The sequence below is a fragment of the Mytilus edulis genome, chromosome 11, assembly GCF_963676685.1.
Source record: "Mytilus edulis chromosome 11, xbMytEdul2.2, whole genome shotgun sequence".
Lineage (NCBI taxonomy): Eukaryota > Metazoa > Mollusca > Bivalvia > Mytilida > Mytilidae > Mytilus > Mytilus edulis.
In genome coordinates, this window is record NC_092354.1 from 58,418,937 (window position 1) to 58,446,899 (window position 27,963).

The following is a 27,963-nucleotide window of genomic DNA, read 5'->3' on the forward strand; positions in this document are numbered from 1 at the left end:
CACCCCCTTTTTTTTGGACGCAATTGCAAATGCATTTGAATGGGAGCATATAGCTGGAACCCCCCCTTTACTCTGGAATGGGACCTTCCCCCCTTTTTTGAAAATGGCTTGATCCGGCCCTGCAGATACAAATGAATATAATAAAACAAAAGACAAAAAAAGGATAACACAGGCCATACAACAATACAACAGTTTAGGTATAATAGATCTCTCAAAGTACAAATGTGCAGAATGAGTTACAAAACGTGCGTTCGTTTTTATTCACATAATAAATTCAATAATCATGGTTGTAAATATAAAATAACAGGTATTTTTAGTGTTATAACTGTTTATACAGTAGGAAAACTCGCCTGCGTTGCAATTCCACATGTGTTGTTATTGTTTCTCACCATATTGAAATATCCTTCCATCCCCCATGATGTTCCCCAGCTGAAATAGTCAAATAATATTTGCATAGTAAGAACTGTCTTACAAGAGTGACGTAAGATACCAAAGGGACAGTCAAACTCAGAAATCTAAAATAAACTGACAACGTCATGGCTAAAAATGAAAAAGACAAACAGACAAACAATAGTACACAAAACACAACATAGAAAACTAAAGAATAAACAACACGAACCCCACCAAAAACTAGGGGTGATCTCAGGTGCTCCGGAAGGGTAAGCAGATCCTGCTCCACATGTGGCACCCGTCGTGTTGCTTATGTGATAACAAATCCGGCAAATAGTCTAATTCGGTAGGTCACATTCATGAAAGGGAAGGGGATTGTAGTTACGACGTAAGGAACATATCCGATATCATTTGTGAAACGGTTATTCCATAACGGTCAACCAACTGGTGATGGCGTCCGTAAAATTTATAACCTTTGGGTAACGGGAATATAATTCAATTTTGGTCGCTAAAACTTATAACCTTTGGGGAACAGGAATATAACTTAATTTGTGTTAGTTGTCCACCAATCACACCGTTTTGGGAGTTAAAAAATATATATTTTTTTATCTGTCGTATATTTGAAAATGCCATTGTGGGTAAACAAATCGTACATAGAACAAAAGTTATAAAATCAGAACGGTAAATATTTCTGCAGTGACTTTAATTTGTTTTCTATACAAAAGATCGGCTACATAAATTGAATAATGGTTGTAATAAGGAATATAAACAAATTTCATCCCATGTTATCAGCTTCGTATTCTTATATCTATACCAACCTGTTTTTAATAATCCAGTAGTTATCTGCCCCACTTGCTCCATATCCAACGGTAAGTACTGCGTGATCTAATACCGTTGAACTGCAATATTTATAGTTGTATATTCCACTTTTGTAATGTTGAAATGGCGGTCCAGATGCATCAATTGCCACTGATATTGGTCCAACTGAAGCAACAGCCATTTGCACTTCTTCCTCGCTTTGTGCAGTTAGATCGACATATCCGGTTATTGTTGCGCGAATATTATCTCGATTGAATCTACAAAACCATTTCTGTAATATCATTGTAAATTGCCATTAACTATCAATACCATATAACAGTTCTGTATAAAATAGGGATTCTTACGAGAGTAAATCAAGATAGATTTTTCAGAAAATTTGCCGAAATGTTTAAAAATCAATAGTAAATTGAATATTAGATCAAAATATGTATTGGTAGCTCATCTAGAATAAACATTACTGGTAAAAAAAAGAACAGCTTATTCGAAAGGAAAATTTAATTGTTAGTTGTAGGTGTATACGTAAGTGTGTACTGCATACCAATTTTTGGATAATACTGTGTGGTTTGTTTTTGTTTATATTTCGAAATTGTGTGATCTTATTTTTTACTTAAAACGAAGACATTACGTAAACAGTGTGTACTGCATACCAATCTTCGGATAATACTGTGTGGTTTTTGTTTATATTTCGAAATAGTGTGATCTTATTTTTACTTAAAACGAAGACATTACGTACACAGTGTGTACTGCATACCAATTTTCGGATAATATTGTGTGGTTTGTTTTTGTTTATATTTCGAAATTGTGTGATCTTATTTTTTACTTAAAACGAAGACATTACGTAAACAATGTGTACTGCATACCAATTTTCGGATAATATTGTGTGGTTTGTTTTTGTTTATATTTCGAAATTGTGTGATCTTATTTTTTACTTAAAACGAAGACATTACGTAAACAGTGTGTACTGCATACCAATTTTCGGATAATACTGTGTGGTTTTTGTTTATATTTCGAAATAGTGTGATCTTATTTTTACTTAAAACGAAGACATTACGTACACAGTGTGTACTGCATACCAATTTTCGGATAATATTGTGTGGTTTGTTTTTGTTTATATTTCGAAATTGTGTGATCTTATTTTTTACTTAAAACGAAGACATTACGTAAACAATGTGTACTGCATACCAATTTTCGGATAATATTGTGTGGTTTGTTTTTGTTTATATTTCGAAATTGCGTGCTCTTATTTTCTACTTAAAACGAAGAAATACGTTAACATTATCATACTAATTCAGTTAAGTAACAGTATCAAAATCTTACGTGGTCTCTGTATGGATACGATTCTTCAGAATCTATTCCACTGTTATTTTTTATGTACTGAAATGCATCATCGATCCATCCACCAAGACAATTACCTTGACCTATCAAACAATAAAATGTCTGTCACTTCAAAACATAAATATTTGTTAATCGTCTTTTGAAGTAAATGAGGGGTGAAGGATACCAATAGAATTTTTGAAATTTACTAGTCAAAAACAAATTGAAAATGGCATAATAACAATATACTTAAGCTTAGCATGCTTAGTGCGATACAAAACCTACCAAAACGCGGTTTCGGGCGTTTCGGAAATTTGGTTTTCCCTTTGTTACCTTTCGCATTCATTGTATCTGTTTTATATTGAGGTTATTCTCATCTGATATCAACTTGTGGGCGAAATATTTGATGAGCTTAGTCTTTGTTTATACGAAATATCGCAATTGTTATCTTATACTTGTTTCTGTGTGTGTTGCATTGTCGTTGGTTCTTTTGCTGCACTTCAGCGTTTATATTGTTTTGTCGTTATCCTTTATAGTTGAGGTGTTTCCTTCGGTTTTAGTTTGTAAGAAGATTTGTTTTCTCTCAATCGATTTATGACTTTCGAACAGCGGTATACTACTGTTGACTTTATTGATTAAAGTTTTTATCATACACAATTAGAACATATAAGCTACTATACCTAAACAATCAAGTATGTTCTGTTCAGAGAGTGATACTAAAGTTTGTGTCTTCTTGAACCATTGTCCCTCTACTGATCCAACTGCTGAAAATGCCCAACATGATCCACAGGCTTTCTATGAAAATATAGAATAACATGACTGACTGTTACATGTAAGTTCAAAACATGTACAGAATCACGATCAGAGCAACTAACAACTAGTATATCTTGATATGACATTATCTATTAGAATTAATACGATGAAAATTACAAAACCCAGTTTTACAAAAAAAGTGCAATGACCTACTATAAATCAGTCAAGTAATAGCAGCATAATCAGGAATTTATAGTTTATTTGGAACCAAATAACATACCATCATGCAGTATTTACGCACAGAACCCCACGAAAAGGTATAAGCTGTGTAAAACGAAAACATTAATGGTATGAAATTGTTATAGAGAGTTGTCTCATTGGCAATAATATAATGTTTTGTTTTATATTGTACCAAATGAAAAACCTCGGGCGAATGTTTTGATTGATCAAAACTTAGTCAGGTTCTTCATCAACTGGTTTACAAACAAACAGATACAATGTATCAATGATATAAAAATAGAAGACGTGCCAATGAGACATTAATCCACCAAAGTTAAATGAAGTGGATGTAAGCAGTTATGTCAAACAGCAAAAAGGTTTAATCCTATGTTGAAAATGATGGACTAAACCTGGTTTTACAGGTAGCTAATTAACATCTCACTTGTGAGACTCGCATAAAATTACAAACATATCAGGATCTTAATCTCCCTGAGTGTTAGATATAATCGGACTTTCCTTATTTACCTATGAAACAACACATTATGGCATGATCCCTCACATGCATTCCCAATGTGTATTACCCAGGACAAGCTAAGATCATGAACCCACTTTGAAAGATATAAATAATGCAAACCTGATTTTTAACTTTAGTAACGTAGCCCTTGGTTCTCCAATCTACAGTAGATGGTAGACTGTTAACTGTGACACCATCTGGTGCTAGGAAAGTGTTACCATCTCGTCTTGAATTACGCATTCTGAATCCATTCATTACTGATACAAACTCCTTGTTTGTCTGTAGATTAAATTATGCGAAATTTCATTTGATAATTTGTTTAAAAAGTATTTTGAAATATATCTGAATGTTATAATTAAACCATCAATAGTGTTAACTGTACTATTATAACATTTCGTGCATTAATCTGAATAATTACGATAGTTAAACGATTTAATATAAATGTGGCATTCGATGTGACGTTCAATAAGTAGATACACACTTTTATTTATTTATATTAATTATTAAATTTAATAACCTGTGTTTTGGAGAATATTCATTCTTTTTTTTTATTTAGTTCACAAATGATGACAATACACCAGTCCATCAGCTTATGTCTCTAGTTATGAAGAAACAATGTGTGATCAAATTATGAATATTCATAATATATTTGACGTTATTTACCATATCAGAGTATTCATTCTCGCCAAGAATATATGTGTGCAGTCCTTTTTCAGCATCAATGTTGTGTTTTCTAATGTATCGTAGGTTACTCTCCCATATTATACGTCTGAATAAACAATAATTGATTTACCACAAAGATCACAGTCATATACCTTTTTATGTAATAAAATGTCTACCTCTCACAATAAAAGCAAATACCTTAAATTGTTTCTATTTATTCCAATCAGTTAAACAGCTTTTTCATGACGTCACAAATCAATTGAAACTAACGGCATCCCTATTTAAACTAGTATTGTGCACAAAATTGCAAATATATGCAAAGAGGCATGTTTATTTTACTTTTTAAAAAATAATCTACCCTTGGCTCATCATTGAAGACATTTGTTTTCGCGACACTTGATCCCGACAGGACGTTATAGGTAACAGGTTTTGTTTTCTAAGAAGGGATTAGGTGTGTTAGGATGCAATCTTTTTTACGCAATATAATTAATTTAGAAACACAGATTCGGTACAGAAATATTATTATATGTTATTTGCGGAAATATTTTTTGATGAGTAAAATTGTTACCGCTTTAATAATTTGGATTATACCGTGCCATAATAAAAAGTTTATCACATGTAACCGATTTTTGAGAATGATTATCTATGGCATACATGTATTGCAATTTATAAAAAAATATTGTACTTGGTAATATAAAATAGGAAACAAAATTAATAGTGTTTCAAATGATATGTACAGAGATATATGAATTAAAGAGTGCTAAATTAACTCATTTACATAACTTACAACTATGGTAGAAGCATTGGTTGTTGGTTTTTTAAAGACCAAACAAACCGAAATATAATCGTTTAAAGAAATCTTGGAAAAGTACCTCTGCTGATGTTCCGAAGGACTATATGTTTTCTTGTACGTCAATTTGAATTCCTCCCATTGATTGTCAAGCTCTGGTGTGATCAGAGAAGAAGCCAGAGCTGCAACACCGATTGCTACCAGTATACACAAACGAAACATCTACAAAATAAAACAAAATATCTAAATCCTATCAAGTTATGCTTTATTTCAAAGGACCATTTAGGACAGTTGTTGTCCATTCGTTTGATGTGTTTTATCATTTGATTTTGTTATTTGATTACGGACTTTTCGTTTTGAATTTTCCTCGGAGTTCAGTTCAGTTTTACTTTTTACTTGTTACGGCTTGAATAATTTGAGTTTGTAGCCTTTAAATATAAATATGAATCCATGAAAACAATTTCAAATATACTACTTAAGATAATTATCTCAAAAGATTTAAGAAGTATTTTTCCTTAACTATTATTTGTGTTGATATATGATTTTTGTTCGGAAGAATGGCAGCCATAACTACAGTGTTACGTGTGTAAAGGGTATGCTGGTTTATTCCTGTAGATTAGGTGATTAGTCTAGCTTTAATATATGTAAACAACTTATGACCAATGATCGAATATTTGGTGAATCTATGAATTTTTGTTGCAAGCTTCAAAGCAGTGTTTCAAAAGAATCTGCTGTCCTAATTTTATCTTCAGATCATTACTAAATTTAAAAGATCCTAAAACTGGAAGGCATGTGATGTCGAAATGTGTCTATGTACTGCATACCATGTGATAAAATCTAAATATCTGTGTGAATTTATTGGGTTTTTTGATTGCTGCTTCAATGAATTATAAGTCTATTATATATTTCTATATATTTTGTTCATGATGGTAGTATGTTTAATAATTGCATGTTTAATACACTTAGACAAAGAATGAGCAAGAACAATTTCTTTCTTCATTGTGATAACACGGAAACAACAAACATTAAAATATATATTTTCTGTTACACTTTTCGTTTATTTAACAAAATTTAAAAAACAATTTAGCAATTGGGACATCAATAAATGATATACATCTAAGGTTACTACGAATTACAAAACGACATTTCAGTCAGATTTAAATATGTTTTTCACTTAAAAGTGTATTCTTTTTTTAAGTAAATTTACAAATTCCGAATACCTACGGAAATCCAAAACGAAAAGTCCGTAATTAAATAGAAAAATCAAAAGCTCAAACACATCAATCGAATGGATATCAACTGTCATATTTCTGACTTGGTACATACATTAAATTTATCAATTTTAGAACAAACATATAGTTTACATGATACGCTTACCTTCGTATTAAAGATAAACTGGTTTGTCAGATCTACTTTGACGTTTATTTATACTACATGTATACAATATGAGATGTTACAAACGTCGTTCTACATAGTTTTAATATTGAAGCGATTAAAAGTGCAACATATATGTACATGTATATGTTTCGTGAGACAAAGTTGTTCAGGTTTGTCAAGGCTTGTTTACTTAGATATCAAACATCAAATAATATTACGTCTTAGGTTAGTAATGTTATGTTGCTTAAGGGTATACGGTACAGTTACATGGGAGATAATGACGTTGCTAACGTAAAATTGTTTTTATCATGGCGTCCAACTGTTTAATATCGGGATAAGATACATTTTTAACTGATTTAGCAAAGAGCCCGACAACGAACAGATGTTTCCTTCTTTCTAAACATTACATTTGGCTTGGTTGTGAAAGCATTTTAATGTATCAATTTATACATGTAGAACCAAATTTCCGATGAATGTTTTTTAAATAAATAAATATATAGTACAAACTGCTGGTTTTTTTAATGAAATGTACAATCCCAAAAATACAGAACTCAAAACGGAAAGTCCCTAATCAAATGGCAATTAAATTATATGAATTAGTTTTTTTCCAGTAAGATGTTACACAAATTTATAGCATACTTACTTAAGGGTGAATGTTAGTTCCTGTTAAAACACGCTGCATTTGTGTGAACCTGTTCTAAGTCATGAACCTGTTGTTAAATGGGTGTCGTTTGTTCGTGTGGTTCCTAAGTGTTTTTCGTTTCTCTTTTTTTTTTATCTATATTAGAGTTGGTTTTTCTTTTTGAATTATTTTTACACTAGTCATTTTTAGCCATTCATAGCTTGTTGTTTACACTAGTCATTTTTAGCCATTCATAGCTTGTTGTTTGTTGTGGGCCCATGCTCCGTGATGAAGGCTGTTTTTTTTTATTTATAATGGTTTACTTTTTACAAATGGTGACTTGGATAGAGAGTTATTTTATTGGCACTTATAAAAACATTTTCTTATATATATTTTGTTTGGACTACATTTCATATGCTTTTACAAAAACTACCGTTTTTTATCTTTTGAATCAAATGTTGATAAAAGTTAGAAAAGTCTGTTAAAAGGATAGGTATTTCCAAAGAAATAACTGTGTTTATCTCTAAAAGAAGCAAATAGAGCTGATTATATTTAAAACATAAAAAATGCATTGAATCTTTATAGTTATGGAGCATGCTTTGCTTTAAAACTTGTACAAATGCAGAGGTGTATAACCTTGTGTTGTAAAGTCAGCCATTTTAATCAAAGGGTCCCCATAAACGTTAAAGAAGTTCTTTTTGTGTTATTGAATACCACATTTTTACCCCTTCGTATAATGGATTCAACTTAAAATACACTTAAGGAAGTTTACACCGTCTGACGTTAAATGAAACGTTGTATACTGACAATATCATAAAATAAATAAATTTGGTGTATTTTATGACTTCCGATTGGTTAAAAGTATTACTTTAATTTTCAATGTTGTCAATTTTTATGGCGACACGCCCACTCTGACATTTTGTAATCATACGCCAACATATATGTACGTTCTTATTATTAATATAAATAATATAAAAAGTTCTTTGAGCCTTATTTTTGATAGAAATTTATTTATAATGAATGGCAATAAATTGTCGCGGATTATTCAATGTGAAGAGTCAAAAGTTAATTTTATGGTTCAATAAATTCAAAATAAGTTATTGACATTCATTAAATACATTTAAATTATTCGTTTCACTGCATCATATGCGCATAACGATAATTCATGTCTTTTAGGGCGTTGACCGAGGAAAACACCTTTTAAATGTATCCAACTGTTGATGAGTTGATATAATAAAAAAGGACAACACGCGGACAAGTGATCTGCATTTTGCGTGACGAAGATAATTTTGTAATTCCAAATGATTTGCAATTGTTCAGAAAACATCAAAATAAAGTTTTAGATATTAATATTAAATCAAACATAAATTATGAATCTTAGATAATTAAAACATAGACAACAGATAATCATGCAAGAACATTCATGTTTATTTAATTTGTGCACTAAAAATGTGGAGCAATAAATTGATAGACGTAGCTAGCTACCAGCAATTAACAGTCCTTGTCTAAAAATGTATATTCGCTGCAATTGACCTGCTCAATAAAACAATGCCAGAGTAAACAGTACTGTATTTTTAGTTTTTTGGCACATGTGTGTTTTTATTTGAGGTAACCCATTTTAATTAATATTTTATAGTCTTTCTATACTGTAATGTTACACCACAACTTCAGCTAAAGGTGACGGTTGTCGCCTATTGACACGCTTAAACCAGTTGCAGCATTTGTTTGCATCTATCCTAAATCAGGAACATGTTGTTCAGTGGTTGTCTTGTATTGATTTGGTGCATGTGTGTTTCTCATTTTTCATATAGATTAGGCAGTTGATGTCAAATATTAGTAGATTTACACTAGTGGTGTTGTTTTTTTTTATTGGTTGCTGTTCGGTGTGAGAAAATGCTTCATGGTGAAGGTTGTTCATTAGCCTATAATGGTTTGTGTTTCACCAATTGAGAATTGACTGGAGAGTAGTCTCATCGGCACTCATACAACATCGTATTATATCTGAATAGTCGGTGGTGTTTCATTACGGTAAAATACTAGTTCAAGGAAAATTCGTAAATGATTCATTAATGAAAGCATCAAAATGCCCAATGTAAGCAGTATACAAATACGTTCCTCTAAATTCGTTTCAAGTTGAAATTAGCGCACGATACGGTTGTTGGTTTTAGTTCATGAACCATATTGATAGAATAGGTTTGGCACAATATTACCTAAATTGATCGACATTGATATAAGTAGGACATTCAGGTGCAACAGAACAGTTATTCTATAAACTTTACTGCTATACATGGGAATTCGAATAGATACTGATAAAACTAACAACCAATCATATTTTTCCATATGGATAATGAGCTACAAGTTGTTAGTTCATATATGTACCTTTTTGTATTATAACATCAAAGCAGAAATAGTTATGCATAATTACAAACGTTGAGCACAACAAGGATCTAATGAACATTAATCAACAATTCTGTGTTTTTGCAGCAGAACAGTTGTTTTCATTCGATTGTATGTTTGGACTCTTTTCATTGCTTTGGATAAAAAGTATGGGATTTCCATAGTTCTAGTTCAAACTCATTTCCCGCTTGAATGGTTTAACAGTAGTCATTTGTGGAGCCCTTTATAGTTTTCTGTTCGGTGTGAGCCAAGGCTTCGTGTTAAAGACCGTACTGTGACCTATAATGTGTTTTTCTTTTGCAAATCGTGATTTGAATGGAGAATTGTCTCATTGGCACTCAAACCATATCTTCTTATATCTAATAACCATATTCGCAGATGTGTGTGAAAATGAAGTAAACTAACTGTTCCAATCCTATCATTTTATCAGACAAAGCTTCATTTGACTACTTGTCCTTTATGTCTTTCTGTTTTGTGTAAGTTACAGTTATTATTGCTATACCTAAGCATCAGAATATAATACCAATTTCAGAACGCATGGCACAAGTTTATGATATATCATTTTGTTAATTGGAATTTCATGCATGACCGAGGTATACATCCAGTAAGCCAAGACATGTAGACTACAATATACATTATCAACCATTTATGTTTCCCTTCCTCCTCTAATTGAATAAGCATTTAACGAAGACAACCAATGATCTGCCTACATGTTTAACATTAATAGTTATAATGCAAGTAATTTTGAAATATTGTTTTATAATTGGTTCGTTCGTTTAACTTTTTTAATTCAAATAAAATAAACAATACATTTCACTTCATAAAACATTTATTTCTTCGTCGTATTATGAACATGCAAAACTATGTTCTTTTGCTCCTTTTCAAGATAACACTATTTGTTGCTGTTCGAAACTAAATGGCACTAGTATGATATATGACATTGTGCATTGCAGTAACTAGTCTTCTATACTTTAGGATAACTGGCTTGGGTTGCAATTCCACACATGTTTTCTTTATTTCTGGACATTTCAAAATATCCTTTCATACCCCAGGTAGTACCCCAACTGTAAAGTAAAAAAAAAGATTAGGCCTTAATAAAAACGTATATTACAAAATCTTTAAAAACAGCACATTTGAATATATCTTTAGAAAAAAGCATTAACATAGTCAGCTTTGAAAACCAATCAAACGTTTAAATGTACCTAAAAAATATACCCGGAAAACAGATCAACAAAGTGTTTGTAAAAAACAAAATAGAAACTTTAAAGAGCTTTTGTTTTTCCGAAATGTAAACTCTCCATCGGCATATAAAAGAAATAAAAGCATATACCATGTATACATTTAAAACAAAATATAGAAAAGTCAAACGTATAATTTTAATTCTTATTATACAAAAAGTAAATCACTATATAACTTATCACGAAAACATCAATAAATATATACCACCGAAATAAAATTGTGAATGGAAATGGGGAATTTGTCAAAGTGACAACAACACCGATCATAGAGCAGACAACAGCTAAAAACTTGTTTTATTTGTTACCTGTTTTTAACAATCCAGTAATCTTCACTTGAATCACTGCTACCATAACCTACAGCCAACACACCATGATCCAATTGTGATGAACTACATTTTGCTTCACTGTATACTCCAGTTTTATAATGTTGGAATGATGGGTGACCAGCATCCATAGCAACGGAAATGGGTCCAACTGTGGCAACCGCCATTTGCAATTCATCCTCGCTTCCTCTTTTGATGTCAACATATCCGGTATCTGTTGCTCCTATGTCAGCCTTTTTAAATCTACAGAAAAATCCTGTCTAAAAGTGAGAATAAATAGTATTAGAGACAAGGTACAATACTTGTACACGTGTAGCTAATTACTTAACCTTAGTTATATGGCCGACATATTCAATTTGAAAGTTCACTTTTGGATTATAAATCAACATAATAAGAATGATCTTAACATTGTTTCAATGTCTTTTTCTACGTAAATTATGGCCGATGTTTTTTGGGTTTTTTTGGCACATTTTTCTTAATTTTGACCGCCAATTTTTATGCCACCTTTTATCTTACATATAAATATCCTAGATCATAACTGTGAAAATTGTAATTTTGCAGTTGACAAAAGAATAAATATATTTATTAAAATACCCCAACAAATAAATAAACAATAAAACTAAGTCAAGGCTAACTAAAAAGCATGTAAAAGGAGTAAACTCTGAACAAATTAAATGTACTTTCAAACAACGAGAAAACAAAAAAATAAGTTTATAATATTTTACTGAGAATTACGATGAAAGGACACGCTAAAATGTATAAACCGGTTACCCTGGCTTTGTATGGATATGACTGCTCAGTATCAATGCCATTATTAACTTTAATGTATGTGAAGCCATTGTCCATTAATCCTCCTTGACATCCCTTATTACCTGAAAAAAAATGTCGATATTTGTTAAAAAATACAAAGTAATTTTTTTTTTTTTTTAATTTTGCATTTCATTTAACAGACTAAAGACTAAAAACTTAATCAATCACGGGCGGGACTTTGCATTTTTTCATAGGACTTTTGCGCTTTCTTTTTTTTTTTGGACACTTGCGCTTCAAATCATAGGACATTTGCGCTTTTTAAAATAGGACCTTTTCGCTTTTGTAATATTTGGTTTGAATGACTATCCTCCTCTTTTATCCGGGAACGGCAGGTTTGACCTAGCAGAGTTAAAAGTTTAATAAACAGCTGCGCCATGAGCGCATGATACGCCCGACGTCTTGTGTGGAAGTTTTATGCAATAATCATAAATAGTTTCTGAGGAAGTTTTAAGCAATAACCATTTATTGTTTTTGAGACACGGCGGGACATGTGACCCCCCCCCCTGTTTTTTTTACAAATATCACTAAAATAAAATTTTGAATCAAACCAAAAGGTATACAGATCTTTAAATTAGTATAACAAAGAAGTGTGTACAGTTTCAAGCAATAATCATAAATTGTTTTTGAGATACGGCGCGACATGTAAAAAAAAACCTCCCCTTTTTTACAAAATACTCAATAACTCAAAAATAAAATTTTGAGTCATCACCAAAAAGAATACAGATCTTATGATTAATATAACAAAGAAGTGTGTAAAGTTTTAAGCAATAATCATAAATCGTTTTTGAGATACGGCACAACATGTTAAAAAACCCTCCCTCTTTTTTACAAAATACTCAATAACTCAAAAATGAAATTTTGAATCATCACCAAAAAGTATACAGATCTTTAGATTAATATAACAAAGAAGTGTGTAAAGTTTTAAGCAATAATCATAAATCGTTTTTGAGATACGGCGCGACATGTAAAAAAACCCTCCCCCTTTTTTACAAAATACTCAAAAACTCAATAATGAAATTTTGAATCATCACCAAAAAGTATACAGATATTAAGATTAATATAACTAAGAAGTGTGTAAAGTTTTAAGCAATAATCAAGAAACGTTTTTGAGATACGGTGCGACATGTGAAAAAAACACACACCCCTGTTTTAGTTACAAAGTGCCGTAACTCAATAAGTTTAAATCTTATTTTCACCAAAAAGTATACAGATCATTTGACCATCATAAGAAACAACTATATTAAGTTTCATGAAATTTGGATAAGTCGTTCTCAAGTTACGGTGCGACATGTTTACGCCGGACAGACGGACGGACGGATGGACACCGGACATTTGTATACCGTAATACGTCCCGTCAAAATTTTGACGGGCGTATAAAAATCATAGCATAGCACATTTAAAAGCATATTGATATATGTTTAAAAGTTTATAAACAGGTAAAAATAATTATCATAGTTAGCACTAAATGCATTTCCTCGGGTAGAAAAGGGAGGCTAGCTAAACATCTTACTTATATGGCAGTGGCTTATAATTCCAACATATAAACAACAATGTGTGAACAAAGCAAATAAAGTAATTATTACGATAGGCAGTTTCAGACATTTACAAGGATTTGTAGGATAACAAACTGTGACGCTTAAAAAACAGATAGCGACCAAAGAAGACAGAATGTTGTTAGACGACATATTGATAAACAAGAATGTGTTCATAGTACACGGATGCCCCATCCGCACTATCATTTTCTATTTTCAATGGACCGTAAAAATGGGGGAAACCCTCTGATTTGGCATTAAAATTAGAAAGACAATATCATAAGGAACATGTGTACTAAGTTTCAAGTTGATTGGACTTCAACTTCATAAAAAACGACCTCAACCAAAAACTTGAACCCGAAGCGGGACGAACGAACGAACAGACGGATGAACGGACCCATAGACCAGAAAAGATAATGCCCATAATTGGGGCATTAAAAGCTAACCTTCTTTTGATGAGCAGTCCACTAAGTTCTGTTCAGAAAGTGACACTAGTTTCTGTGTTTTCTTGAACGTCTGACCTTCCAGGGAACCGGTTGTTGAAAAGGCCCAACATGATCCACATTGTCCCTGTGGTAAAAGAAAACAATCTTAAAAGATCGTGTGAGAAGATAACAAACACAAGGAAAATTAAATATTTTGAAAATTCATATGCATTTAAAGGAGAATCCCACAGGGTTGACTGATTGATTGTTGGTTACTTAATAACGTTCAGTGGTAAATATTTCATGCATGTTTAGGACAAGAACTTCACAGGACAAACAGTTTATAATAGGTACGCATAAGAAGGTAAGTTTACAATTGCTGATTATTTTTTTTTTAGATTACCTAACTTTATTTACGGTTTGTTAGGTTTATAGTGAATTACCTAACTTTATCTACGGTTTGTTAGGTTTATGGTGAATTACCTAACTTTATCTACGGTTTGTTAGGTTTATGGTGAATTGCTCATTATTGCAGGTAATTGTTTTCCTCTTATATATTTTGAGTAAGCACTTTTAAAAAGGTTCAAGTTAGAAGATTATATATTTTCCTCGTCATTATGTATACATTCTGTCATTGCAAGTACCAACAAAATAATTTGTGTTTCAATAACGCCATACCATCAATCTACACTAAAAGAAATAATCTAGTAGAACTCCGGTAAACTAAAAAGCTAATTGTCTGTAAAGGAAAAGATTATCTTAAATAATTTTAAAAATTACAACAGTGCCAGATAGAAGTTTTTGTTGCTAGATTGGCTACTTAATATACAACATTTTTGTCATGTTTATATGCAGTGATTTTTTTTATCCATTTGAGGAAGAACACATACCTGGTTTTTGACCTCAGTGACGTAACCCTTGGTTCTCCAATCAACAGATGTAGGGACATCCTTCAGTTCTACTCCAATTGGTGCCATGAATGTGTCTCCTTTCTTGCTACCATTTGGCATAATATATCCATTCATTACTGATACAAATTCTTTGTGTGTCTGCAAAAATAAAAATAAATAGTTATTGTACCAAACTAATAGAGGTTTTTTTCTGAATTAGGATTTTTTTCTACATATTTGCCCTGTCATACAATCTTTACAGTTACATGCATGCCTGTAATCCCATTTTATGTTGCTTAAAATAGTACAAGAATGTGTCATGTTAAGATCTGGCATGCAGTTATGCATAATAAATTGTTACACATAGGATCTATATACTCATAGAAATATTGAACTTTAAATTATTTTAGGTTCAGTACATTTCTACCTAGTTTGGAACTTGTACTTACAAAATGTAATTTGAATGTTTCAAATATGTAAGGCAGCAAAAACATTGTTCTAATCATACCCTTTCTATTGTTGTTTATTTTTTGGCAATTACTTTAGATCATTTAAGATACTTTGAAATCAAGATCTTTTAATATTTCCTATTCACATCTAAATATAAATTGTGGTACTAATAAGGCTTTATTTTCCTCGACACTATGAAAAGCGTATTTAACTTTAATAGTCTTGTTCTTGAATGTTTAATATTCTAACCCCATAACAAACATCCAATGTACACAGTATATAATACTAACCATATCAGAATATTCATTTTCTCCAAGAATATATGAATGAAGACCTTTGTCTGCATCCAGGTTGTGTTTTTGTATGTATCTCAAGTTGCTCTCCCAAATTAAACGCCTAAAAATATATCACAAATGAGGTCAAATATTGGTGAAAATAATTTACAGCATTTTTTTGAAATTGTTCAGGAGAGCTAGTATGATTGTCAGTGAGGTAACAATTCACCCGTGACAAAAGGACGAAAATGCATAAACAACAATAGGTCGTGTGATATCATTCTTGAACAAATTTTGTATTAACCTTTAAATGCGGCCATCAACACTAAGCAAAATTTTTAACATGTAGATTAAGATAGCAGACCACAGCATTTATAACACATGTCAATATTGAGTAATTCAAAATAGAAAACAAAAGGACGTGTTAAACCCAGGCGAAATAGAGCAAAACATGTTTATAAAAATTTAGTTCAATATCATCCTTTGACATAATTTTAACTAATTGTATCAATAAACCAATTTACAATTATATAAAGTATGTTCCCTATTGGAATATTGAAAAAAAGATAATTTTAACTATTATATTTGACCTTGTTTTAATTTATTCATTCCATGTAGTGAATAAATTAACGTATATTAACCTCATTAAATGTTCCTGTTCGCCATATTGTTTGTTGTACAAGTCTTTGAAGCTCTCCCATTGGTCATCTAGTTCTGGTGTTACCAGTGTAGAGGCCAGGGCAGCAACAGTGACAGCGGCGATTATCATCAAACGGAACATCTAGGGATAGAATAAAAAGAAAATATTACGTACATGTATATAAAACATTAATTGAAGTTGCGAAAGGTAACACGGTGTTCTTATTTCAAATAGTTATGATAAAAGTCGGGTCTGCGGCATAGTCTCGAATAAAGATTCGGGTGCGGGAGTTTCTCGCTACATTGAAGACCGATCGGTGGCCTTCGGCTGTTGTCTACTCTATGGTCGGGTTGTTGTCGCTTTGACACATTCCCCATGTCCATTCTCATTTTTATTATATACATGCATGTACTCGACACAAAACAAGATAGAAGTACTCGGTGGGCCTCATATTTCTACATCTTGGACAGGTCAATTTTTATTCGTGCAAGAAGAATGCACGGTGAATTGTTCAAGTTTGTCATGCATTTTATTTATGTGTAAAATGTTTCCATTTTTCAAGATTCCACTTTTTTAACTCAATATAGCATCCCGAATGAACATTTTTCTACCACCAATATCTCATATTCTAAAAATCGTGTCTTTCCCTCTTTTTCGTGTACATTTATGTGCCACGTCTACTGTCATACATAAAAGTGCATTTTTGTATCGTTAGTTTAGAACTATTTTTTTTTACATAATGTACAACTGACATTCCTTATGTATTGTCAAGATCTGAACACCATACAGTACTCCTTGGAAAAGAATTGTTTAACCTATCAGGTGTTGTCAAATATAACCATTTAATAATCAAATATTGACCTTGTTTAATTATATTTCATGAAAAAGATTGAAACCAAGGTCATATTTTTCCAAATGTAAACCTTCTCTCTAAGTAGCTATACTACTACAGAAAACAACATTTTATTTTGGGAATATGCGGTTTTACATTGATATACATATAAAAGCTATATTTTACATACAAAATAAATCCCGTATTTCCACTACTTTAACGTCTCTTTGTCTTTGTTTGTTTATTCAATCGTCCATTTAATGAAAAGACTAAGTTAGCAATTATATATGAAGTAAAAAAATCTCAAAATTCGCGATCAAATAGCATTGTATTATAATGCATTTGCTACGCATATTTATTAATTAGTTTGTTTTTGCGGTCACATGTTTTAATATGTTTAACTATTTATTTATTCCAAAAGTTTTGACAATTAAGTTTATGTGGAAAAATTGGAAAAAATTGGCGAATAAAACCCAAACGAAAAACTGCTGAATTGCATCAAGAAATATTGAACATAAAAACTACATGTATCTAAAATTTGAGTTAACCTTAACTAAAGTTGATCCACTTACCTTGGTTGTTTAGAGACACAGTAATGTCAGATAACTTTGTTTATCTTTTTATATCATACGCTATAGGTGATGAATCCCGAGGTATTCCACGTGGTACAAAAATTCATATGATTTCGTTAATACTAGTACATGTATGTCATAGAATATGGACATTTTTATGTAATGTTTAAACAATGATCTGCATATATTATAATTCACTTTTTTTCGTTCGAAAAGTAGATTGTACTATCTTGTACTATTTGTTGAACTTTGTGGTTTAATATTTGATATTTTTACCTCAAGTATGTCTTTGTTTTTTTTTAGACATGTTTCTCAATATGATAGAATCATACAAGTGAGAGCATTGGCTAGCTATAAAACCCATCATTCTCTTCAGCAGAAAATGCTTGTTATCAAATCATTTTATGTGTTTGAGCTTTTGGTTTTTTCCCATTTGTTTGCAGACTTTCCGTTTGGAATTTTCCCAAGAGTTCGTTAAATTTGTGAATGCTTGATTTTTTCTAAAGACGTATCGTATGCGCACTTTCACAAACCGACAGATCTTAGGAATTTCCTAACATTAGCGTTTGCTTATAAACTAGGTTATGTCTTATTTTAAAGTTACACTAGAGACAATACTGTTCTGATTCTGTATAATGGTAAAGAGTGTCTAGATAGGGATCATTCATCACTGCATTCTTCAATTTGTTATGCCATTATTCTCTATTCTTTATTTTCCCAAAAAATATTCTTTATTCTTTTTATTACAGCACCCTATCATACTCATGATACTGGTATTTTTTATTCATTTTAAATTTTTTGTCTATTCTTCACTATTCTTTGTAACGAACCAAATGTTGCCTTTATAACGTATACATCTTTGGATTTCAAATGTTTGGCTTTGAGCGTTCCTAATGAAGGTCAATCCAGAAAAACAGGTTCGAACGCATGAAATTAATAACGTGTTGTTTTAAATATTTGTGTTGCCCAATATTCTCTGTTCTGTCCCAGACCTTCTTTTATGACTGGAACAGACTTATCAACGTTATTGTAACACTGCTTACCCTTCCGGAGCACCTGTTTTCAACTCTTATTTTTGATTGGTCATATTACTTAATCTATACTTTAAAGTGTAGAGTTTTGCGGATTGCAGTATGTCTCTTTACCGTTTTTCATTATTTTAATCAAAATGGGTCTCTTTTCAATCCGATTATGGCCTCTTTTATATCGCTTCATTTTTTTTTCTATTCTCTCGCGACCATACCATTCCATCCTATTTATAAGTATGAATGAAATTCGAAACTATTTTAACTTTTAATACTACAATAATGTAGTTATCGTTTATCATAAATGGCCTTGATCCCCTCCTGTACTTTAACAACCATTTAATTTTAAACTATTTTATATTCAAAAATTACATTTAAAGTGTATTTGACATTTAGGAAGGGTAAAATTATTTTTACATGGCGAAATTTACATAAATAATTTAATTTGCTTTCCTATGAATAAGTCGGTCAATCCATTTCTGATGACATTAGTTCTTGTTGGTATTTTGAAATAGGACTGAAGTCTTGTGTTATCTTGAAGTACCAAATATCAGAACATTCGTGAAACAAACAATATAACTTAATTGGCCGATATATGTAAAGTAAAGTAAAGTAAAGTAATCTTTATTTAAAGTCGGGTTGCATATATACATAATAACAAAGAACATGAGCTCTTAAGAGCTCTTTAACCGACTGATATTAATAAACAAAACATACATGTAATAACATCAGATACACATACAACACAAACATACAGACATCACATATATATATTAATACATAGATAGCACATGCAGAATAAAAGCTAAGCAAGATATATTAAAACAAATGTCTAATATCAGCACATATATAGTAGCACATAGTATTTATATAAGAGTAGCACATGCAAACTTAAACACATTAAGCACAAACAAAAGACTGCATGCAGCTATAGCAAAGGTAATGCATAAGCAAAAGAAATAAATGGCTAAATAAAAAATAAAAATAACTGCAAAAAGATAAAACATAAAAAAAACAAACAAACAGCAGGCTTCGAGATCAAGTTATGGGGCAGCAAGTAAGTACATTATTTACAAGAACTGCATGTACATTTTTCTGAAAAACACCAGGTGGAGATAAAATTTTTAAACTGGCCAAAAGTTGATAAGCTCCTTGCCTCATTTGGCAAGGAGTTCCAGAGTTTTACTGCCTCATAACTAAAGCTTTTCTTACCATACCTTGTTGTTTTTGGCCGTGGTATATCTGCTATGCCTTTGTACCTGAAGTTATATGAATTTTCTTTAATATTTACTAAATTATGTAGGAATTCTGGACTTGATTTATTTATTATTTTATATGTCTCTAATGCCATGGTTCTCAATCTTCTGATTTTTAGTGCTGGTAGCTTGGATTGTTCAAGAAGTGTATTGTAAGAATTTGTGTAATCGTCATAATTAAATCTGAGTGCTATTTCTTGTATTTTTTCTATTTTCTTTGTGTTTTGTTCACTGCAGAAGTGCCATGTAAGAGGACAATAGCTGAGGTTTGACATGATAAATGAGTGGTATATTGTAAGTTTTGAAAGTCTGGTGAGATGAGTGCCAATTCTTTTTAGAACGTTTAGTTGTCGTGCAGCTTTTTTGCAAATATTTGAGATGTGAGTGTTGAAATCCAGTTTAAAGTCTATTGTTACACCGAGAAGTTTCACTTCGTCGTCACATTTTATGTTGAATCCATTTAGGTTGAAAATAATATTTTGAGTGTGTGTTTTTTTACCTATGGAAATTGCCTGGAATTTTTCTGGGTTTGCCTGCATTTTGTTGAAAGAGAACCATGAGATTAGGGAATTACTATCTTCCTCTAAGGGTTTAATGACTGATTCCAAAGTAGTACCTGTTTTTGAGAGGGTGTTATCATCAGCATAGTTGTATAAATCACAGTGTTTGACAAAAAGAAAAATATCATTTATGAAAACATTAAATAATACAGGGCCTAGTATATTTCCCTGAGGAACACCTTTATATATATATCTTGCATCTGACTGATACTCTGGCCTATTTTTACACACTGTTTTCTTGCAGTCAGATAGCTTTTGAGTAATTCCAGAGCAGATGGACTAAGGCCATATTTTTCCAATTTCAAAAGAAGTAAATCATGTGGGAGACAGTCAAAGGCTTTACTTAGGTCCATTAATATAGCCGCTAAATATTTATTGTTTTCCAGTGCCTTTTTCCAATCTTCCAAAATTTTGAGTATTGTTGACTGGCAGCCATAACCAGCTCGAAATGCCGCAAGAAAATGGTCGAAAATATCAAAGTATTTAGTAAGTTGATTTTCTATGGCTGTTTCAAAAATTTTAGATATAGCAGGTAAAACACTAACTGGTCTATAATTACCCTTTTCAAGAACACTGTTTTTTTTTTGTGAACAGGTGCCACTTGGGCAATTTTTAATGAGTCTGGAAAAATGGAAGTGGATAATGATAAATTTACAAGCTGTGTGATAGGTTTAATCACTACAGGTTTAGCAGCGTGTAAAATTTTTGGTGATATATCATCTATACTAGTAGCCTTTTTAACATTTATTTTACCAATTCTTTTAGAAACAAATTCCTCATTTATAGGCTGAAAAATAAGTTTATTTGATGTTGACCCGTTTAAGTATTTATTACTTATAGCTTCTATACTTGGGTGTTTGTCATTCACCTGTATGTTGTTGTCACCAATGTTTTTTGCAACATATATAAACCAAATGTACATCGGAAAGGCATATTAAACATTTCTTACAAGTTAAGGGAAAAACCCGAAAATATGTGAGCACAGTGTTTGCAAATGTCCAATTAAATTCAAAACTATTTCGATTACATTTACACGAATTCTCTATGAAATTATTTACTTAGTTCATTTGTTTATATCTTTAAGTTAACTTAAAGCTAATATTACGTCACGTGTAAAAAGTGTACAGTGAACACTGCATTTGTTCAATTTGATTTGCTTACTACATAGAATGTGTTTATGGACTACTTTTAAATGTTCGTATATTGTACATGTATATGCACTAAATATATGTGGTCTTTATTTACACGTACACAGGCCAAGCGCATTCGTACTGATATCAAGACTGGTACATGTACATGATGTATGCAACATGATTACTGTTAATCTTGGTTCTGATTAAGACTTGTATGCAACATGATTACCGTTAATCTTGATTCTCATACAATTTACGTAATAGCCATGCACATGGGAACTGATTATGAAACTGGTAGGCAACATGATTGCCATAAATCTTGAACTTCATACGTCGGTGTAGAGGAAACTAGCTTATTCGGAATAAAAGATAACTGTTTTAAATCTTCCTTAGTTTGACCTTTTGACTATTTGATTCGGGCGAAAGTAACGAGTAACGAGTTTAATCAAGACGACACGCACGTCTTGCGCACCAAATTTTACGCCTGGTATCCTTGTTGAGTTTAACAAAAATAGGTACATGCAAGAGCGTACAATGAAAATCTGTACAGAAAGGGCAGACTGGAAAATATATCAGCGGTCTTTGTAATAAATTACACAGTATATCCATGGTTGGTGACACATTAAGGATCTCGTATCAATAAAACTTTGGACCCTCTTGAAGCATGTTTGTCCGCGTAGTATATTCTTGACTTTTTTTCAATTGCCGTGTTTGTAATCTTGAAAATAAATATCACATTAATAAAGAGATACTAAAATCAACATTCTTTATCATTGAGTGTTGGGGTTATCAATTTGTTTGTATATGTCGTCTCAATAACTCATCTTATTCATGAAAATTGACCCCAAGGACATAAAAATGTCAAAAAAAGGCCTTGTGTAGTTAAACATCATTAACCAAGAAAGGTACAACGTATAACGCACTACTTTGTAGAACACGTACTTACATAACGTAAAATTATCTTATTAAACACGTATCTTACAACACTCAAACCCAAAAAAACCTCCAACACTAACGAACCCCAAAAACAATTTAAACACATCAGTAATGAAATCCATGAAGTGTTTTACTAAACACAACACTATCGAAACACTATTGAAACACTATCAAAACACTATCGAAACACTATTGAAACACTATTGAAACCAAAGAAACTTCATTGGACAGTAGAACAAACAAAAAAACTACAAAACGCTTATCATAAAACATCAAAATATCAAAATTCTGAAATTTGCTAATGAAACACAATACAAACTAGACACATAGAAACTTTATAAAACGCATCTTTTTTTTATATAAAACACATACAAAAAAATTTATGAAATACAACACAAAGGAAACGCAAGAAACTTTGGATAAAACTCAACTAACGATTCCTACGAAACTTCAATAAAATAATACCCATAAAGTTTTTCAGCGCAGTTAACATTTTCAAATATTTCGAAATGCATTTGAAATATTTTTTACCATATAAGCAAAATTCCAGGAAATCAAATGGCAAAACAATTGACACTTCAAACCAATTTGATGGGTAATTTTGACTATCCTCAATAAAAGTTACCTTCACAATTCACAATAATTGACCTTTATAATTCTTACATCTCTGCATATATATATAATATATTCATCAGACTTAATGATACAGAAAATTGTAGGCATTAGAGGTAATTGTATTTACTACATGTAACCTTTAACCTGGTATTTATGAATTATAATGAAGCCAATTTTAGTATATGTTGTGGGGTTAATTGCAACGAATAGGAATGTAGCTGGTATAAATAGAAGCTAAATTGACAGGGAACAAGCAAATATATAGCGGAGAGCGTGTAGCTGACTAGGTAGCTGATAAGCTGATAAATAGGCCGCTGCTTGGACAAAACATAAAACATATATATATATAATGGAGAGAATATACATGTTTAGCTGCGTGTACCTCCTTTTGGGTAAGACTTTTATTTTGATATTCTTTTTGCATATGATATGACGAAAACATACTGTAGGACATGGCAGTATTGCCAATGAGACAATTATCAATGTATATGCCAACAATGGTCAAAGCCGATACCATATTGCATCTATATAATACTAAAATTACGAGGTTCAATTTGTCAGCCGTCATCACGTAAAAACGACGAATCAAAGAATTCAACTTTATATATAACTAATATAGTACAAAGGTGTAGATTAAAAATTACACCACTCCAGGCCCTTTTGTTTTCCATTTTATTAATATTGCCAATAATTAAGAAGTTCCGGGTCGAGTCCGATACCGATACCAATAGTATATTCACCTGTTACCTATTACCTTATCTGTACGTTCCGCATCTGACAGGCGCACCAACAAACGGTGTATTCAGGATTAATATGCTATATACACGGGTCATAATCACAGGATTGACACTACTAAATTGTCGAATTGTTACATATTGTAGTATTTTAATCAATAAGACTTTCTATGATAACAATACGAATACTAAAAATCTGGACTAAAAATAAGGCGTATAGGTAGAGTTTTCAATTTGTTAGCGGGCATGACGTAAAACAGCGAATCAAAGAATTCAACTTTATTTATGACTTATATAGGACAATGCTGTTGATTAAAAAATACTCCATTCCAGAACCTTTTGTTTTCCAAATAATTAATACATGTATAATTTACCAATAATTGATAAGTTCCAGTTCGACGGGTTCAAACAGAAAGATTTAAAAGCAGAGAAAACTGTGTATCTTATAATCGGCATGACTTTATCAGATGACAATACTAATACTAAAATAATGCTTGAGCATAGTTATATACTTTAATTCAGTCACGGACCCGCGATATCACGGGTGTGTTCTAGTAGTTAACTATAAAAGGCCCTGATAAGACAAATTGTGAAACATGTGATGGATACATCGAACTTGTTCCTTAATATGAAGGAAAACAGAAATCAAAGGGATACAGACTGTCTGTTTACACTTAAAATTCATCAAATTATCAGTACAACAAAAAAACACACACAAAAGGTCATTGATGTTCTTCATCTCTAAGTCACTTTGAGGCCTTCAATCCATGTAAACTAGTCATCCAAAGACCCCCACCCCAAACAACAACAACAACAACAACAACAACAACTACATGTCCACTAATTAGATTCCGTAAAAGTCAGTAAGAAATATAAAAAAAATACATAGATTTTTTTCTTTATTGTACTTTTTGTATTGTAGTTTTCTCTGATAGTGTTTGCTCAGTTCAGTGGGTAGATGTTTCACAACGTATTTCACAAAGACTCTCTGTTTCTATGAATCCACGTGACAGACGATCTCTTCATCGGTTATCACCACGTGATCTTGTTGGATTGGAACAGTTCGAAGAACTCGAACAGGTTGACAAAGAAGTGACTTCCGAAGGGACTATCATAGTTAAATATCGTGAAAAATTTAACGGAATCCCTGTTTATGATGCTTACGCTTCGATTGAAACAGATAAAACTACTAACGAATATACAGGACAGGCAGACGGCAAATTACTCCACGAGATTCCAGATGATATAACGGAGAATAAAATAATTTCTGAAAGTCAGGCATTCAATATAGCAGTGGAAAATGCTACCGTTTTTCATAAAGAGGCTGAAGTTGATAGCGAGAATATCCGAATATTTATATACACTTTAGATAAAAGGGCAATTTTAGTCTACGATGTTTCCTTTCGTTTGAAAATAAACAATCATGTGTCACTTCCGGGATTTTTTATTTCAGCAGAAACTGGGCAAATAATTAAACAAATACCTAAACTAAAATCCTACAATCTTAAATCAGTCGGAGGTAATATAAAGACTGGACAACATAAATACGGAGTGGATATGCCATTTCTTCACGTACAGCAAAACGGAAACCAGTGTTCACTCCAGAATGAGGATGTGCGTGTGTTTCATTTACATAACAATTTAGACAAACCAGAGTTACCCTTTACATTTCGATGTTCTGATGGATTTAAGGACGAAGTGAACGATGCATATTCTCCACTGAGTGATGTCTACTACTATAGTACAAGGATATTTCAAATGTTTCGAGACTGGATACATTTGCCCCCCGTAGCAAAGACACCAGTCAAAGTGTGTGTACACTATGGAAAAAATGAAACTGCGCACTTTGACCCAAATAACGTAGCTGTTGAAATCGGTGACGGGATACCATTTGTCCTTTATCCGTACGCCGTTATTGACGTCATTGGTCATGAAATTGGTCACGCGTTTACTGATGAACATACAAATCTTGAATACAGCGGACAATCAGGAGCCATATGTGAATCAATATCTGACATTATTGGCGAGGCAGCAGAATGGTATATAACAAAAACTACGGATAACAAGGCTGGTGATGGAATCGTAGCAAACGAACAACAATTGGTTGTAAGAGATTTATGTGACCAGGATAAAGATGGCCGTTCAATTGTTCATGTCAAAGACTTCACTGAAGATTTAAACGTTCACTATTCTAGTGGCATTTTTAACAGAGTTGCTTGTGTTCTTAGGGACAATTTAGAATGGAAAGATATTTTTATTTTATTTACATATGCCAGTAGATTTTTCTGGCATGAAACCTCGGATTTTAATAATGCTGGATGTGGTCTTTTGAAGGCCGCTTACGATCTTAGTTATCAATTAATTCATATCGTTCATGCTCTTTCAAATGTTGGAATAGAAATTTGTAGTGTAGAAGACCATATCCGTATGGTCAGTGAATATATGGAGATAAAAGACCTTAAAGTGAATTCAGCAAATAACGTTCTATTATTTCGGCTTGATTTCAAGAAATTACATAAATTATCTGGTTCCGATGTGAAAAGAATCCAAGTCACGACGAGCAGGGGAGAAGGGGACGTTGATATGTATGTCAGTTTTTATCAAACAATTTCAAAGGAGGATTATGTGTATCGTTCAATTAGAAAAGGCAATACAGAAGTCTTGTTTATAGACAGAAAAACAATGCAATCTGCATTTCTTCATTTGGTTCCCAAACATTCATCATTCTCTGGGGTTACTTTAACAACAATTGCGCGCTAGCTGATGTTGACCTTGCATAGTTTGTAAACAACCAATGTAGAATTTAAATGTGACACGATGATTTAAATTATATATGCATTTGTGCATCCGGCAATTTTAGTGTTTGTTTTGTAATTATGTGAATATAAACCTAATTGTAACAACATGTTTTTGTAATTTTCATTCACTTTGGCCGAGTAATTTTGTCATTACTCATGGCTTATGAATGACATATACAATTGTTTTAACTTATTTTTCATATTTTGTAGTTTCACTGACATATTTCAGGGTATGCATTACCACTATTTGACCTACAATTCAGCCTAAACCTTTTAGTGCAAGCGCCTTACCCGCATTTTCTGGGATGTAACAGCATAAAATTTAATGAACAAACTAAAAATCAGTTGACTCGTCAATTATCGATAATTCATTATAAGAAATACTATATCGATACTCCATTATAAGAATACATATTTTGAAAAAAAATAAAAGTAGATGTTATACATACATTTTTGGGTTTAACATTCATTTATAAAATACGGCTGTTAATATAGAAAAAATGATTAAAAAAAAACGAACTTCTAAAATAATTCAAAACGGAAAGTCCCCTACTGATAACATGTCAAAATCGAGAGGTCAAACACATCAAACCAGTTTTGACCAAATTTTCCTTTGAAAATGTTATTCTAATGTTAATTCATTTCATAGGAATAACTGATTGACGTTCAGTGGCAAATATTACAAGAATATTCAGGACAATGATATGTAATAAGGATATGTATATAAGCTGCTTTGTTATGCGTCGACTATTTACCGAATTTGTGATAACATGAGCAAAACGACGGATGCCACATGTGGAGCAGGTCCGGAGCACCTGAGATCACCCCTAGTTTTTGGTGGGGTATTTGTTGCTTATTCTTTTGTTTTCTATTTTGTATTTTGTGTACTATTGTTTTGTCTATTTGTCTTTTTCTTTTTTAGCCATGGCGCTGTTAGTTTATTTTTGATCTATGAGTATGAATGTCCATCTGATACATTTCGCCCCTCTATTACATGATAGATCACGAAGTAATAATTTTGAGAAAAAAAATTGAAAGATTATCTTACCAACTAGCAGCCT

The 27,963-nt window shown here is 31.9% G+C and overlaps 3 protein-coding genes across 4 annotated transcripts; 1 reads left to right on the plus strand and 2 right to left on the minus strand.

Annotated features, from left to right (window-relative positions):
* Window positions 1-232: 232 nt before the first annotated feature.
* LOC139495914 (procathepsin L-like) lies at window positions 233-7,558 on the minus strand. 2 transcript variants are annotated; one of them, XM_071284323.1, is made up of 8 exons: window positions 7,483-7,558; window positions 5,545-5,684; window positions 4,673-4,778; window positions 4,130-4,288; window positions 3,204-3,318; window positions 2,527-2,627; window positions 1,209-1,480; window positions 233-429 (listed from the first exon to the last, which is right to left on the minus strand). In XM_071284323.1, the coding sequence occupies exons 2-8, from the start codon at window positions 5,682-5,684 to the stop codon at window positions 330-332; spliced, it is 993 nt and encodes a 330-aa protein (XP_071140424.1). In that variant the 5' UTR covers window positions 7,483-7,558; the 3' UTR covers window positions 233-329. The 2 variants fall into 2 exon arrangements, with proteins under 2 accessions (XP_071140424.1, XP_071140423.1); XM_071284322.1 differs by lacking the exon at window positions 7,483-7,558 and adding an exon at window positions 6,840-6,945.
* Window positions 7,559-10,679: 3,121 nt separating this feature from the next.
* On the minus strand, window positions 10,680-17,976 carry LOC139495915 (cathepsin L-like peptidase). Its single transcript, XM_071284324.1, has 8 exons — window positions 17,846-17,976; window positions 16,443-16,582; window positions 15,817-15,922; window positions 15,077-15,235; window positions 14,208-14,331; window positions 12,191-12,291; window positions 11,402-11,679; window positions 10,680-10,922 (listed from the first exon to the last, which is right to left on the minus strand). Exons 2-8 carry the CDS (start codon window positions 16,580-16,582, stop codon window positions 10,823-10,825), a joined length of 1,008 nt encoding a protein of 335 aa, XP_071140425.1. The 5' UTR covers window positions 17,846-17,976; the 3' UTR covers window positions 10,680-10,822.
* A 5,581-nt stretch (window positions 17,977-23,557) lies between these two features.
* On the plus strand, window positions 23,558-27,009 carry LOC139495917 (elastase-like). The gene is made up of 2 exons (XM_071284325.1): window positions 23,558-23,762; window positions 25,027-27,009. Exons 1-2 carry the CDS (start codon window positions 23,720-23,722, stop codon window positions 26,862-26,864), a joined length of 1,881 nt encoding a protein of 626 aa, XP_071140426.1. The 5' UTR covers window positions 23,558-23,719; the 3' UTR covers window positions 26,865-27,009.
* Window positions 27,010-27,963: the final 954 nt, after the last annotated feature.

Coding starts and splice junctions, on each gene's coding strand:
- LOC139495914 (XM_071284323.1), bottom strand. CDS start 5,684: ATGTTTCGTTTGTGTATACTGGTAGCAATCGGTGTTGCAGCTCTGGCT. Junction 4,289..4,672: donor AGAATGAATACTCTGATATG/GTAAATAACGTC, acceptor TTTAATCTACAG/ACAAACAAGGAGTTTGTATC. Junction 1,481..2,526: donor CGTATCCATACAGAGACCAC/GTAAGATTTTGA, acceptor ATGATATTACAG/AAATGGTTTTGTAGATTCAA.
- LOC139495917 (XM_071284325.1), top strand. CDS start 23,720: ATGGAGAGAATATACATGTTTAGCTGCGTGTACCTCCTTTTGG. Junction 23,763..25,026: donor CTGCGTGTACCTCCTTTTGG/GTAAGACTTTTA, acceptor TTTGTATTGTAG/TTTTCTCTGATAGTGTTTGC.
- LOC139495915 (XM_071284324.1), bottom strand. CDS start 16,582: ATGTTCCGTTTGATGATAATCGCCGCTGTCACTGTTGCTGCCCTGGCC. Junction 14,332..15,076: donor TCACTGAGGTCAAAAACCAG/GTATGTGTTCTT, acceptor CTTTTACCACAG/GGACAATGTGGATCATGTTG. Junction 12,292..14,207: donor GGACTGCTCATCAAAAGAAG/GTTAGCTTTTAA, acceptor ATTTTTTTTCAG/GTAATAAGGGATGTCAAGGA.